General features: G+C 37.3%; 1 protein-coding gene across 1 annotated transcript; it reads right to left on the bottom strand.

The window, feature by feature from the left end:
• Positions 1–445: 445 nt before the first annotated feature.
• Positions 446–13,381, bottom strand: PRRC1 (proline-rich coiled-coil 1; the record flags this gene model as incomplete). Its single annotated transcript, XM_010283086.1, has 6 exons — positions 13,265–13,381; positions 9,097–9,480; positions 7,648–7,805; positions 3,705–3,807; positions 1,894–2,057; positions 446–549 (listed from the first exon to the last, which is right to left on the bottom strand). Coding segments are annotated over exons 1-6 (1,007 nt in total), but the record flags the coding sequence as incomplete, so codon positions are not given.
• Between the last annotated feature and the right edge of the window lie 392 nt (positions 13,382–13,773).

Consider the following 13,773-nt stretch of genomic DNA (forward strand, 5'->3'; position numbering starts at 1 on the left):
GTAAGGATATTCTCGGTGAAGGGAAAATGGATAGTATATTATATGTGATAAACTCATACTGGAAGATGTTCTGACCTATGCAGTAATACACTTTGAACTGCATACAGTTTCAGAGAAAGAAAAGAGAGTGCACACACAAGAGTGAGCAAACTACTAGCCAAATTCCAACTTTTACAGCTCCTTAATTTTGTCAGTTCAGTATAACTTCATTGCTTTTTTATATTGTGAATCTTGAAAAACCTGAGAAGTTTTTGTACATTGAAGTCTCAAGATGTCTGGACAAAAAGTTGAACATCACCAAAATCAAGTCTGCCAAAGTAATACTGAAGAGAGACTCTCTTCTTTCTTCTGCCCAGAGTGATACTGCCAGCAACTCTTTATAGGCCCCTCTGAGTCAAAGAATATTCCTCCCCCACCCCGCCCCAAATATATTTAAAGTTCTCACTTGTCAGGAAGCAATTCCTCAATGAAGTTTTCTACTGATACAGCAGGCTGTTTTTCATGTATTACTCCTGTCCGACGCAAGCTGTCTATCCTTTCTTGGGCTCCCTAAATGGTAACATAAGCTATTAGACAACATGCTCTTTGAATCACAACATAGTACAATATTTAAAGATGAATGCAAAAAGAACTCTAGAACATACTTTTCAAGATAAACAGAAAATATGAGAGATTTTGAAAATTACTCTCATTTCTATGTTAGAAAAACAAAGAACTCATGAAAAGCCGTTACGGATTCCCGAACAGTAACAAAAGCTATGATAAAACTAATTAAATATTTTTAATTTGTTATTTTTCCATGAAAAAGACCTAGATTAGCATGCAAAGAATACCTAACTTGTAACTGTGCCAAGTTTCACTATTAGTTAAAGCATCACTATATGTTTCTGTTACTCACACTGACATTTTTGCAGCTTAAGATTTGTTGGATTTAGATCCTTTAAGAGCTTTGGACCAACTCTAAGAAAAACAGAGAGAATCTCTTTGTTGTGGTACCTATATAACTAAAACGTAGGTATCATTTGCTCCAAACCTGTTATCACTCTGAAGTTGTTACAGAAATACTACTACTGCTACACTGCAGTAGCTAAACAGGTAAAGGAACATATACATTGTCCTCCTCCACCTCAGTATAAAATTGTATTAGCTAATGTATTGTTGATATGCTTTATTCAGCTGTGAACACCACCACAGCAGTTAGGAGAAAATAATTCCTTTTTAATGAATAAATTATTTGCTTACATTGAAGAAACAGAACACGAAATAGTTGTTTTCAGGGTTTTTAGTTATTGGCCAAAGAGATGGTTGCACATAGATACACCTGACAAACCTGTATATTTAAGTCTGGTGAAACAACCTTTGCTAATCCTTCCTCTGGGCCAGCCCAGCTGTTTGCAAAGCTGCACACTAAATTCTTACTTTTTACATCTAACATAGATCTGTTCATGAAGATCCCTGAGAAGTGGTGATCAAACTATCTTTGATCTACAGAATTAATGGGGAGACAACTCAGCCCCAAAGAGTCGCTTTTAATTTCTAACATTCCCAACAAGGTGTGCTAGTAATAGACTAAGAAGAAATGCCTGATATACTTTGAAACTACAGTAATATCATAATATATGCTAGATGTGATAGCAATCAATGACAGCATAAGAAAACTGACATAAATGGTCTTCATTTGCTGTGATTGTGTTTGCAAAAACCCCAAAAACTATTTCAACAAGCAGCTTTAAACTGATCTAATGACCCAGATGGCAATTAAAAAAAAAAGGAAACGTTTACCTATCCCACAAATTGGTTTTCCCTTTATGGGAAAACAGATTCTTCTGGGAAATGTTTCCACACTCTCTTTTTGCATTGGAAGTACTTTAGTACTCTTAAATATCAACTTACTTTTAAACCTGCAGCATAGCCCACAGGTTGGGGTGCGATGTTAGACTGTGCAGCCTCTCCAGTAACAACAGCCATTCCAAAGACTTCTTGAAAGGCATCTCGAATTGCTGCGACTTTTACCTCTTTATTAGACGTAACCACTATGTCAAGTTCTCCCCCAGTTTCTGCAAAATACATATATATATGCATGTATTTTTCCTCGTTCCCACTATAAGCTAGTTCAAATACAAATTCTACATCTTAAGGGTATGCTTCAGTTTCTTTCCTCTTTCTCATGCACTGTACAAAAGTTTTTTCATGAAGCAGAAGTAACTTAAGTTAGGAAGTAAAAGTTAGATGAATAGCTAAGTGATTCAAGGATGAAAGACAGAACAGGAACTGATGATTGCTCCGCACATGAAAAGAGCATAACACTTAAGATGACAATTCATGGATTTAGGAGAATAACTCAGGACATCCATTTCTAAAGATGTTTTGATATTCTGGGAAGTGGTAAGGAATGTTGGTGTGACACACAAACTCGTCCGTATGAAAGGGACCAAGATCACAGATCACAGAATGTCAAGATCACAGAATAGTAGGGGTTGGAAGGGACCTCTGAAGATCATCTGGTCAAACACGCTTGCCAAGGTAGGATCACCTAGGGCAGATTGCACAGGAACACATCCAGTCGGGTTTTGAAGGTCTCCAGAGAAGGAGACTCCACAACCTCTCTGGGCAGCCTGTCCTAGTGCTCTGTCACCCTCACAGTAAAGAACTTTTTCCTCACGTTGAGATGGAACTTCCTGTGCTGCAGTTTATGCCCATTGCCCCTCGTCCTACCACTGGGCACTACTGAAAAGAGACTGGTTCCATCCTCCTGACAGCCACTCTTCAGATATTTATAGAGATTGATAAGGTCCCCTCTCAGTCTTCTCTCCTCCAGACTAAACAGCCCTAGGTCTCTCAGCCTTCCCTCATACGAGAGATGTTTCAGTCCCTTCATCATCCTCGTACCCCTCCGTTGGGCTCTCTCCAAAGTTCCCTGTCTCTCTTGAACTGGGGAGCCCAGAACTGGACACAATACTCCAGATGCAGTTCACAAAATCCAGTGAACAGCTGTCAAACAAAAAACGGTGAATACCACAGTGCTTCTCCTTCCTATTAACTTTCAAGATGTAATTGAAATGCTATGTTTTTCCTTCCAGGCTCAGTGCTTAGCAATACTTCAGACTTCATTAGACCATTTTAGAACTTTAACATTCCTACTGATGCAGCAACAGCTTCAGGCTTACTGAATTTCCTCAAAACGGTATAAACACTATTAGGCTGGAAAAGTGGAACAGCTGAAAGTCAGAAGAAAGCCTCTGTCCTATAGCTCCCTGAGTATGCCTGCCTTTTGGCTTGTTTCAACTTTAGTGTGATAGCTTGCACAGCCTATGATCCAACAGAACACATACAGCATATTTTAAATCCAACCCTATAAGGCGTAAATAGAGACACAGTAGGAGAAAACAGTATGCAACTTAGGATTATAGACAAGGTATCATCACCTTTTTTTCTTATAACTTCCTCATCTTTCACAATCTAAATTAAAGGGTATTATTACGCCACTATCTAACTCTACTGGACTACAAAAGTCAAATGGACCTCAAGACACACATAAAAAGTCAGCCTTCCGTGCAGATAATACATTTGAGAAATCAGTATAGTACTGTAACTTTGAATTAACACACTGCGTCTACAAACTTCAAGTGTAAAAGTAGTGTGCTATTATATTAAGCTCTCTAACATTTACATGTATTACTTAACGGTTTGTCACAAATACTTACTGATATATGGAACCATGCCAGGATCCAGCGTTGTTATCATGGTCTCTACTGAGTGTTTGGTTTTATCAAGAACAGACTTCACCATGGGATTCTCAGCTACACCCTAAGTTTAAGCAAATAGATTTCCATATTATCTTCTGGTTCCTCCCCCCCCCCCCCCCCAAATGTTACAGTTAAACAAGCAAACAAAAAACAAGTATTAAGCTGCTGTGCACTTTTCTTACCACATCTATACTTAGTAACATCTATTGTATCTTACTCCTCAGCACAAATGCTACAGGGTAAGACTATCAGTGCATGATGTTTCAGTTACAACATAAAGTTAAAATATAATCTTTACCATCCTCGTCTGCATTAATGCAGAAACAGCCCTATCAGTGGTGGTAGGCAACACACTTGATCTAGGCATATTCTGGGACCAGAAACCTTAAGCATTTAGCAAAGTTGTAGATTCCCAATGTTAATTATAGGTATCAGACTAGGTAGCTAGATTTAGACTGTGATAACTCAAGCCGAAGAGTCTCTCTTTTCTAACCTTCTTAACAACAATAGAATCTATTTTTGAATGGCCCATTACTAAACAAATATTTCTAGAGCAACTGAGCTGGAAGTCCTTAAGTTATAAACAGATTCTAAACATTGCTGGAAAACATTCTACATTCTCCAGCCAAATCACAGGTGGAGCTCCTGACAGACCTAAAAGTTCATTAAATATAAATACACTGCCCTGTGTCTTGCAAATAGTCTTAATGACTGCTTGTGTCTTATCAAAAGTTTATTTAAATTCAGGTAAGATCACAGGGTGAAATAAGAAAGATACCAATGCTGAATCATTGAGAGATAAAGCACTGGAAACTATTTTTCAGAAACCTATTATAAAATTTCTTCAGTAAGCAGACTGCTTTCAGGCTATTATTAAAACCACCTGTGTTTGTATTTGTTTCACTAAAAAAAAAGTATTACACAGGACAGCACTGTGCACGTACATTTTTCCAGAAAGTGCTTGCTTAATACACCTACACAGTATTTCAGAGAACTGCAGAATCAGAGTAGTTTTAATTATCTCAGAATACTTTTGCTCAGCAAAGCTTAATTCCCACAGATCATAGAATGGTTTGGGTTGGAAGGGACCTTAAAGATCACTTAATTCCAACCCCCCTCCTATGGACACAGATACCTCCCACTAGATCAGGTTGCTCAAAGCCCCATCCAACCTTTGAATGCTTTCTATTTCTTTGTAGCAAGCTTAAAGAAAAAAAACCCCACACTTCTACAACTACTGAGATATTGTACAGCTACTAATAATGATTATCTTATCCCATGCCTCATGCTGAAATAGTTCACTACTGGGTTCAGGTACTCCTCTCACCACTGTGCAGAAAACTAAGCCTGACTATAGAATTTGGTAAAGAAAACAAAACAATTACTCACTCCAGCACAATTAAGCTTTTTCAAGCCAAAGACCACTGTAGCCACTTGTTTCTCATGAACATAATACAAGACTTTTCTGAATGGTAGCATTCACTGAGTAATACATACACTCTTGTGACTACTCATGTAACCACAGGATGCCATCAAGAACAGAGAAACTTATATTCCTCCTTCAGCTCTCTCACAATTTGAGGTTTGTGTGTTGTTTTAACAAAAACTGAGTGAATGCTATGAGATCCTTAGAAATATTTTAAGTAGGAATTTCCAGTTCTAGCATCTTTCCAGCAATGCAAAGCCAAGCAGTACTTCTCCCATGAGCAGCCTGGCCGTCTAACTACCACAAAGTCATTATACATCTCCTGCAGAGAATAAGGTTCCTCAGCACTAAAAAGCTCCTTCTACTTGCAGAATATGCCTTTATGTTCATCAGTCTAGCATAGGCAGGGAGAAATAATCTATAGTTCTATAGCTATGCAAAACATGAAGTTATCACAAAACCATGAACCATAATGCAGTTCGGTTTGGAATTTCTCCAAGTCAATTCTGGGTCAACATAAATCCAAATTGCTCAAATAGACAATCTTCCACATTAGCAGAGCACAAACACAAATCATTTGAATATTCAGGTCCTGGCTGTCTTAATTGCTCAAACCATCAAATATGCAAGCTGTCAGGTGCAATGACTGCAATAGTATCCAGCTTTGCCTCTAACAAATTATGTAGAAACCAGTCTTGTAACTGCTATGAGACTGCTCAGCCACCTTTGACAGACCAAAGGACATGAAACTGTCTCATTCAATTCTAGACCATTAATTTGTCAATTTTAGATTGTCACAGTCTTGAGTATTATCTACCTTGAAGGAAATCTGGAAGAAAGGTGTATGGTTTCTTAAAAACACCGGAAGAAAAAGGGTTTTTCAAACTACTTCAAGAACAGAAATAAAGATAACTGCTGCAACTACTGTGTAAGCTCTTCAATAGGGAATCCAGGATGTGATGCATGTAATAATTACCAGTTAGTCTCACACATTGTGGCTGACCTTTAAAAAACACAGTCTAATGTGTGCTTACACACATAAAGAACTTGATGGCTTCAGTATAAATAATGATTCCTCATTCTTCACCTAGAATATTCTCAAAAAGAGGCCACTGAACACACAGGGCACATGGAATGCTTAATACTTCAACAAAAATCTAGATTTTATTATTGAAGTCAATGATACAGGCTTTCTCCATAAATAGAAACAGGACATCTTTTGGATCCTACTGGTATAAAGGCAACAATCATGTGGATGAGATTGGCTTTTCAACTAATTTGCAATTGCAAGCTCTGGTACTTTCAAAATGGCTACAGAATCATGTTACAAGAAAAATGTTCTCTTCTGGAACATTAGCATCTATTGTAAATATTAAGAGTAATATGATGACTGAGAAAAGGACATTATTATTTAAAGGAGAAAAGAAGATGTGTTTTTAGGATCACGAGAAGACATCCCTCCTTGAAAAGGGTGTGACAACTGTGCTCTGACTGTACTGATGAGCAAGTATGCTCATTAAGATTGTATCACCATCAAGATCTGTATTTCTAGAATAAGGGAGGGCTCAGTTTGCCAGGTCACACAACTTTTTCTCCCAGCTTTTCATGTTCAAAAGGGCTTGAAAGTCCCTCCAAAACTCTGTGATCCCATTGGGACATCAATCTTCTTGATTCTTCATCTTCCCATTTAGTATGAGACAGTAGAGAAAGTGGTGTTGCTCTTGAAGACAGTTCAGCATTCATGCACAGTCCTTAGATCTTTTTACCACAATCTTCATGATGCTACTTATATGTAGCATTTGTCACAGTTTTAAAAATCATACAGTATAATGAAAGTCTACTAGTTGCTGCTTATTTCCTCTGTACAATTAGATCGCACCACAAGGAGCGTCTCTTCCATGCTATATACTCCACGCCTTCCAGCAGAATAGAAAAATCCTACAAAATATCTTAAGACACTTCTTAGGTAAACTGTTCTTTGGTGGAAGAAATATGTATTTGTCTGTCCTTGAAGAGACTTGTTTGTTATAGAACAGGCAAGACTTACATTCCATAGAAATCCAATTCATTAGGGAATGATAAAGAAACAGGAAATACAAAGAATTGTGGTGAGGTAAAATGGACTGCATCCAGTCGCTGTGAAGTAAAAATTAGCTTTCAGGTCTTAAAGAGGTTCTGAAGCTTCAACTGATGTAAGAACATGTGACAGAACCTACTAGGTGTGCATATCTTCCTGTTACAAGCATTAAATTTTACCTAGAACATTTGCATTAGTCTAGTCCTCCCTCTTCTATACAGAGGAAGAGCAAAAGCATAGTTTCAGTAAACACCACTATTAAAAACAGCCACCTTGCACATGAGGACAGAGAAAAGACAAGATTTATAGTAATACACATTTAAAAAATAAGACATGACTTGTTATAGTCACTAAAAAATGGTAGTTCTTTGTGAAGGGTAACAGGCAAAACTCCATACCTTTATAAAACCCCACAGTCCTCCAGCTGGTGCTCCACCTTGAGCAGTAGATACTCTGGGGTCTTCACGTTCCTCAGGAAAAGTGATCGCAGAACCAGTTCCAGGAGCCAAAGGTGATGAGAAAGTTGCTTGTTGAGTAATAGGATCTGCCAAAACACCTAGTAAGAGGGAAAAATAACACAGAAGTGTTCATTTATTGTACTGCATTCAATTTGTTACACTACAGCTGCATGCAGTTGTTTAACAGGAAAATGAGCAGGAAGAACAGAATAATACTGGTCTGATTCACTTCATTTCTTGAAGGCCCCAGAACAATTCTGCTTGTTAAAGGTTAGTAGATGTAACTACTGTAAATTAATTATAGACAATATATATAAACAATATCTGCTAATAGAACCAAGACTGCCTGTACATTATGTATAGAACTAAACATTTTTTTTTTCTCAGCAGGTTAGTTTAACAGCGGTGCTTTTTATTGTATCCAAACTTTCATAGTAAGCCCTCAGCAGAGGAAAAAGAGGAATGGGTGTTTGAATAAAGAGATAGGAATGTTCTCATACATAATAAAAGAGAGAGAAATAGGAAATTTTCTAACCCCGAGTACTAGAAATTAGTAGCAATAGAAAAAGGAGCAAGCATATTAACAGCTTGACATATTTTAAAGGAAAACAAAAGAAATCCAAACAGTAGAAAATTTAAGCATGAGCCTTTGCCCCATTACTCAAGCCTATTTTAACAGATTTTCCAACACTAGCCTTAATCAAGAGTTATTTTTATTTTACACTGCACAATTGATAGGTCTTTTTAGACATTTTCCTAATAGAGACTACTTAAGAGGTATCACCAATAATAGTAAAAGCCTGTCCAAATTGCAGTTGAAGAGCCAAGTTTCCATTCCACTAGCAGAAAGTGACATCAGTTCAGCAACTACAGCAATGCTTGCATGGAAGGTATGTAATTCTAGCTGTCCTAATGCAATAGAGTGGCTGGAAACAAGAAAATAGAAGCTGGTGTCATGTGATGAACAGCTTGTTATAGCTAGCTTTTGAGAGTAAAAAACTGACAATTGTGAGATTACAGCCTGAGACATCATTCGGTGGAAATATAATGGCTGAAGTTGACTCTCTGATCTAAACAAAAGATATGTATATATGTTCACCTGGGCTTTCCTGTGAAGATTAACAAACAACAAAGCTCTCACACAAAGATTCTTCAGTCAGCCTCAACTGCTAGCAGAACTCTACTTAAAGAGGACTCTCTGTCCTGTACAATGACTGTATTTTAAAGGCTACTCTCCCTTCTTCTGAGTGCAGCTACATTAATTAAGTGTACACAGAACAATTAAAAAAGATGAACTTGCAGGACTCTTCTAAAAGGAGTGGAAAAAGCCACCCAGGAGCTCCCACATCCTGTCTCACAAACACAAAAGCATACAAACAAAATAGTTACCTGTGACTGCAGGTGCAGAAAATGATGGCATCAGTGGGCTCTGTGGTGCTCGACCAGCATGACCTCTGGTAATGTCATAGGTTGAAGACATGGAAAATCCTGAAATAGGGGGACCAGTGGGAGGCGCAGGAAGACCAGGGCCAGTAGTAGAGCTTAATGGAGGAGGTGTAGAGAACTGGGGCATGGAGGTACTAAAAGCTGAAGGGGCAACAGGAGGTGGGACAGGAGTCAGAGGTGGTGCAATAGTAGAAACTGTTGCAGAAGGCACAGGTGGAAGAGAAGCCGAAGTCATCATAGGAGGCGGAAGTGGAGACACTCCAGCTGGCAAGGGTGGTGAGTATGCAGGAGTTGACATGCTTGGTGTAGCAAGGGGACTGGACAAAGCTAGGAAATAAGAGGAAAAAAAACAATTTTAGAAATGCTGAGCCTTCATCTCAGAGATACAAGTACACATTATTCAGATATTTCACAAAAAGTTTTGACCTGATCTCCATTTTTCCCTTCAAAGCAAATTTTAGTTCTGCTTGAGTTTACATACAACAAACACCAACAGTGCTCAATTTTTGGTGATAGTATCCTGTAAGCCACGTCTCTTTTTCCTGCATGACCCTATTTGTCATAAGGTTAAAAAGATGAGTCAATATTTGGCTATGAATTTATAGCAGCTGAAGACTGCCTCAGAATTTCTAGCTAGTACTGTTCTCTCTGAGTGACTGCTTAATCAACAGGAATAATGATGATGCAGGAAGAAGTGCCCATCTTTAAGAATAAAACATATGCTCACCTGGAAGAGTGAAAGTTACTTCATATATGGTTCTATATACTTCAGATGGGCTGAGCAGCAGGCAGCCCTCTCTTCCCTGGCACCCAGCTTCCTAATCTCTCTGCTTTCTCTGTTTCAGTCTGGCCCTCAGCTGATCCTTGAATAAGCCAATTTTGCTCTCTAAACTAACTTTAGCCAGCGAGAAAAACAGAAATGACCATTTCTGATAGCAGTAAGCTGTTGGATCAGCTCAAGCATCTCACTGGCCTCAGCCTAAACATCAATGACAGTCAAATGATATGCCAAGTTGCACTAATACACTGGTTTCCAAACTTTATCGCACACATCTAGCAGTAAAAAAGTTTTGAGCATGCACCCCCCCAATTTATGTAAATTTATTTATAAATTAATTGCAGGTACCACTGTACTAGTGTATTATGTATATTATAAAACATACACAACAGAAATTAAAGAAGGATGAGATAAGATGAATGAAAAAATTATTTTTTAATTTATTAACAGTACAAAAACTTTAAAAATTGTTTTACTAATATACCATTAGTATAATAATATAGTATGTTAATAATGGTTAACTTACTACATAATACAATTATTAATAATAATTTTTAGTGTGAACAATGTGGTTGAAGAAGCCTCTTTTTAAATCTTGGTTTAACACCTTACGATACAGCAATTTGAATGTCTGGTTCTATGTTCAAATTATTGCAGTATTTAGCTTTAATGGTTATCATAGCTGGAAAAGATACCTCAAAGACACACAGATACAAATGGAAGATGTTGGCTGTCCTTACTAAATCATGCTATTAATTTTCCACTCCCACTAACCAATTATGCAAAGGTTTTTCTTGCAATTCAGCTAGCAAATTTCCATCTTCCCTGATTTCAATCAATTGTTTGTACAAGCTAATAAGAAGGTGTTGCACTTTGGTATTTTTAACAAAGAGGTTCAAAACCCACTGAAACTCTTCATTTGGAAGATGTTTTACAGAGGTCAAACAATTCTCTTTGCAATTTTATGTGTACAGAGCTGACAGCTTTTATATGTGAGACTTCTATTGGTTTTCGCAACAGGATTGAATAATGATGGAAACATTTCCAAATACCAATTTTCAAACTGCTCTCTCAAAAGCATGACTTTCTTACAAAAGTAGTCACTGTATCATTCCTTGTTGAATCATCACCTTTAGGTCAAACGGACAAATTATGAGTGCATATTTTTTTTTTGAAGTATCTACTTGGTAGCACACTACTGACAGACACCACAGAAAATGTCAGCAAATCTAGGAGACTTGTCTTTTTGTAAAAGAAAAATGTTCATGTCATCTTTAAGTTCAACAACACTTTTAAACACCTTGCTACACGACAACCAGCAAACCTCAGTGCGATACAAAAAAATTTCATGGTGACTCCCCATCTCATTACAAAGTATTGTTAAAAAATTTACTATTAAAAGATTATTTTTATAAAATTAAACACATTGCTAACATTTCTGGCTCCAGCTTCTTTGCTGCAATAGCTTGCCCATGAATGAGGCGGTGAATAAATTTCCTGTGTGGTGATATCTCTGTAACCTTATTCCAGAATCCATTTTTATCCTAGTGAAAGCAACTGCTCCATCAGTGGTTACACCTACTCAGTTTTAATAAAAACATTGCTTCTATCAGAGAAGTCATTTACTGTTAAGGATATATCTTCTCTGGCACATCCCTGCTTTAGCATTTGACAATGAAGTAGTTCTTGTGTATTTTATGATTGAAACAGAATTTAGCAAAAACGTAAGCTGAGACATGTTAGGAACATCTGTACTTTCAGGCAACTCAAGAGCAAACCTTCCATGCTGTGTAATTTGTTCCAATACTTGTTTCTTCAAATTCTCAGCAGTGTTTTTCTATGTGTCTTCCAACAGTATTTTCTGACAAATGCATTTTAGTTTTTCACCATATTGTTTTCCATGTATTATTTCAAACATTTTTACCATGTCAGGAAGAACAAGTGTTTCCCCTATGTACAGGGCTTTTTGTCCTCACTGTTAGGTCAGGAATCTTGGGCTTCCAGGATTTATCATTAAATTTACTGAAATGTTTAATTAATATTTTATTATTTTTTAATTTAAAACTAATTTTTAAGTACTGGATTCAGTACTGTATGACTTGAAACATTAAAAAAACAGTAGAGGTTGTTTTCATGTTCTTAGTTTTTAGTTGTCTTGCTAGTGGCTTTATACTATCCTTAGCTAATATCTCAAGGCACAATACACTCTTAGGGCAAGGTTCATCTTTAACAGTGGCAGATACAAATTTGTATTACAAATAGTCCTCTTGAATTTTGAAAATTTTTTGGCCAACTTTTTGTCAGATCTGATTGGACTGTTAGACATATTACAAGGTAAAAACAATGGCAAAGAGCTCATACTAGAAGTTGAAGAAATGTCAGCTCTTCCATTTTCTTGTTGTTTGCTCATGCTCGCATTATGAGCAGTATTTTCAACCCATGGTCTCTTTGCAGCAATCTTTAAGTTACTTGTCCATTTTTTGAGGGTCAGTATAGTTAAAACTAGCTAACATAATCCATAAATCCACTTAAGCAGGCACACAAACTGCAAGGTGTCGCAGTATGATGAAAGTAAGCAAACGAGCAAGGGTGCCACTATCAACCCCTTTGCGCTGTTGAACAGCCACTCTTCCCTCAGGACACGTGAATGTCTGACATACGTACCAACTGAGTGAGGACACCAGTGTCAAGCAATATACTAAATATTAAAGCTTAATTTCTTTCTTATTTTTTAGAGAAATATTAATGGAAGTTCTAGTATTTTCTTCCCACACTTCAACAGATTGCTTTGCACATCCCCTGGGGTAAGGGCTCCTCACTCTGGCGTCCACTCCACTACTGTACTCAAGATAACAATATGTGTCAGAAAATCAAAAATTTGGTGTTCAGAATATGGTGTTCAGATTCTTGAAAAATCAGATAAAGTGCTTTGACTACCACCCACAATACTAAAAACAAGTGATTATCTAGGTTTACCACTATGCCCTACAAGACTGTAAATTTATTTTATTTTTAACTCCCTTTATGCTGCTCATCTAACTGTGCACTGTAGTGGAAGGTATTATTCCCCTCATCTCACATCCTTAAAAAACACAAGTGCACCCACATGACTTCATAAAAAAGTTTCAAGAATAAAAAAATGCTTAAACATTCTGCATCTCAGATGCATGTCAGATAAGAGGCACACTTCCATGATTAAGAAACAATTTAAATTCTTCTAATTAGTCTGGAGAAGAGCACTGTAATTATGCTGATTGCAAGATTTTTGGATGAATGGCTGTACTTCAAGAGACAAGATAAAATATGGCCAAGTTGCTTAGGAAGTTTCTGTACCTAATGAGACAGGTGTAGCAGCAGCAGCAGCCCCTGCTGTGCTTGGTGGAGGTGTGCCAGGTGGAGTTGACTCTATTCCACTCTCTTCCATCATTTTCCTTCAGCTATGAAAAGCTGTGACAAGAAAAAAAATGCATATCTTGAGAAACAAGGGAAAAAAATTTGAATCATAATGTAAAGGCCACAAGACAGTGATTTACATTCCTGAACAGAGCAGGTAATCCAAATGTCAACTCTAAAAAAAAAAAAGAAAAAATTGACTGATCTCAAGTACATAATTATCCAGTATGTCTCCTGTATCTTCCCTTTATTTTTAGCACTGTGATAATACCTCAAACTCCAAGCCACTTTCTAAAAAGCTTACTGTGCATGCCCAGTTACTGCTTCCAATATATACTGGTGGTACTTAGATGAGTAATAATAGAGAAGAAATTACACATTGCAAAACCCATATTCCATTGCAAGAAAAACATAACTACGGGGTAGTATTTTGCTGCATTATTGAGCTG

This window comes from Phaethon lepturus, unplaced genomic scaffold (genome assembly GCF_000687285.1).
Source record: "Phaethon lepturus isolate BGI_N335 unplaced genomic scaffold, ASM68728v1 scaffold52592, whole genome shotgun sequence".
NCBI classification, from domain to species: Eukaryota; Metazoa; Chordata; class Aves; order Phaethontiformes; family Phaethontidae; genus Phaethon; species Phaethon lepturus.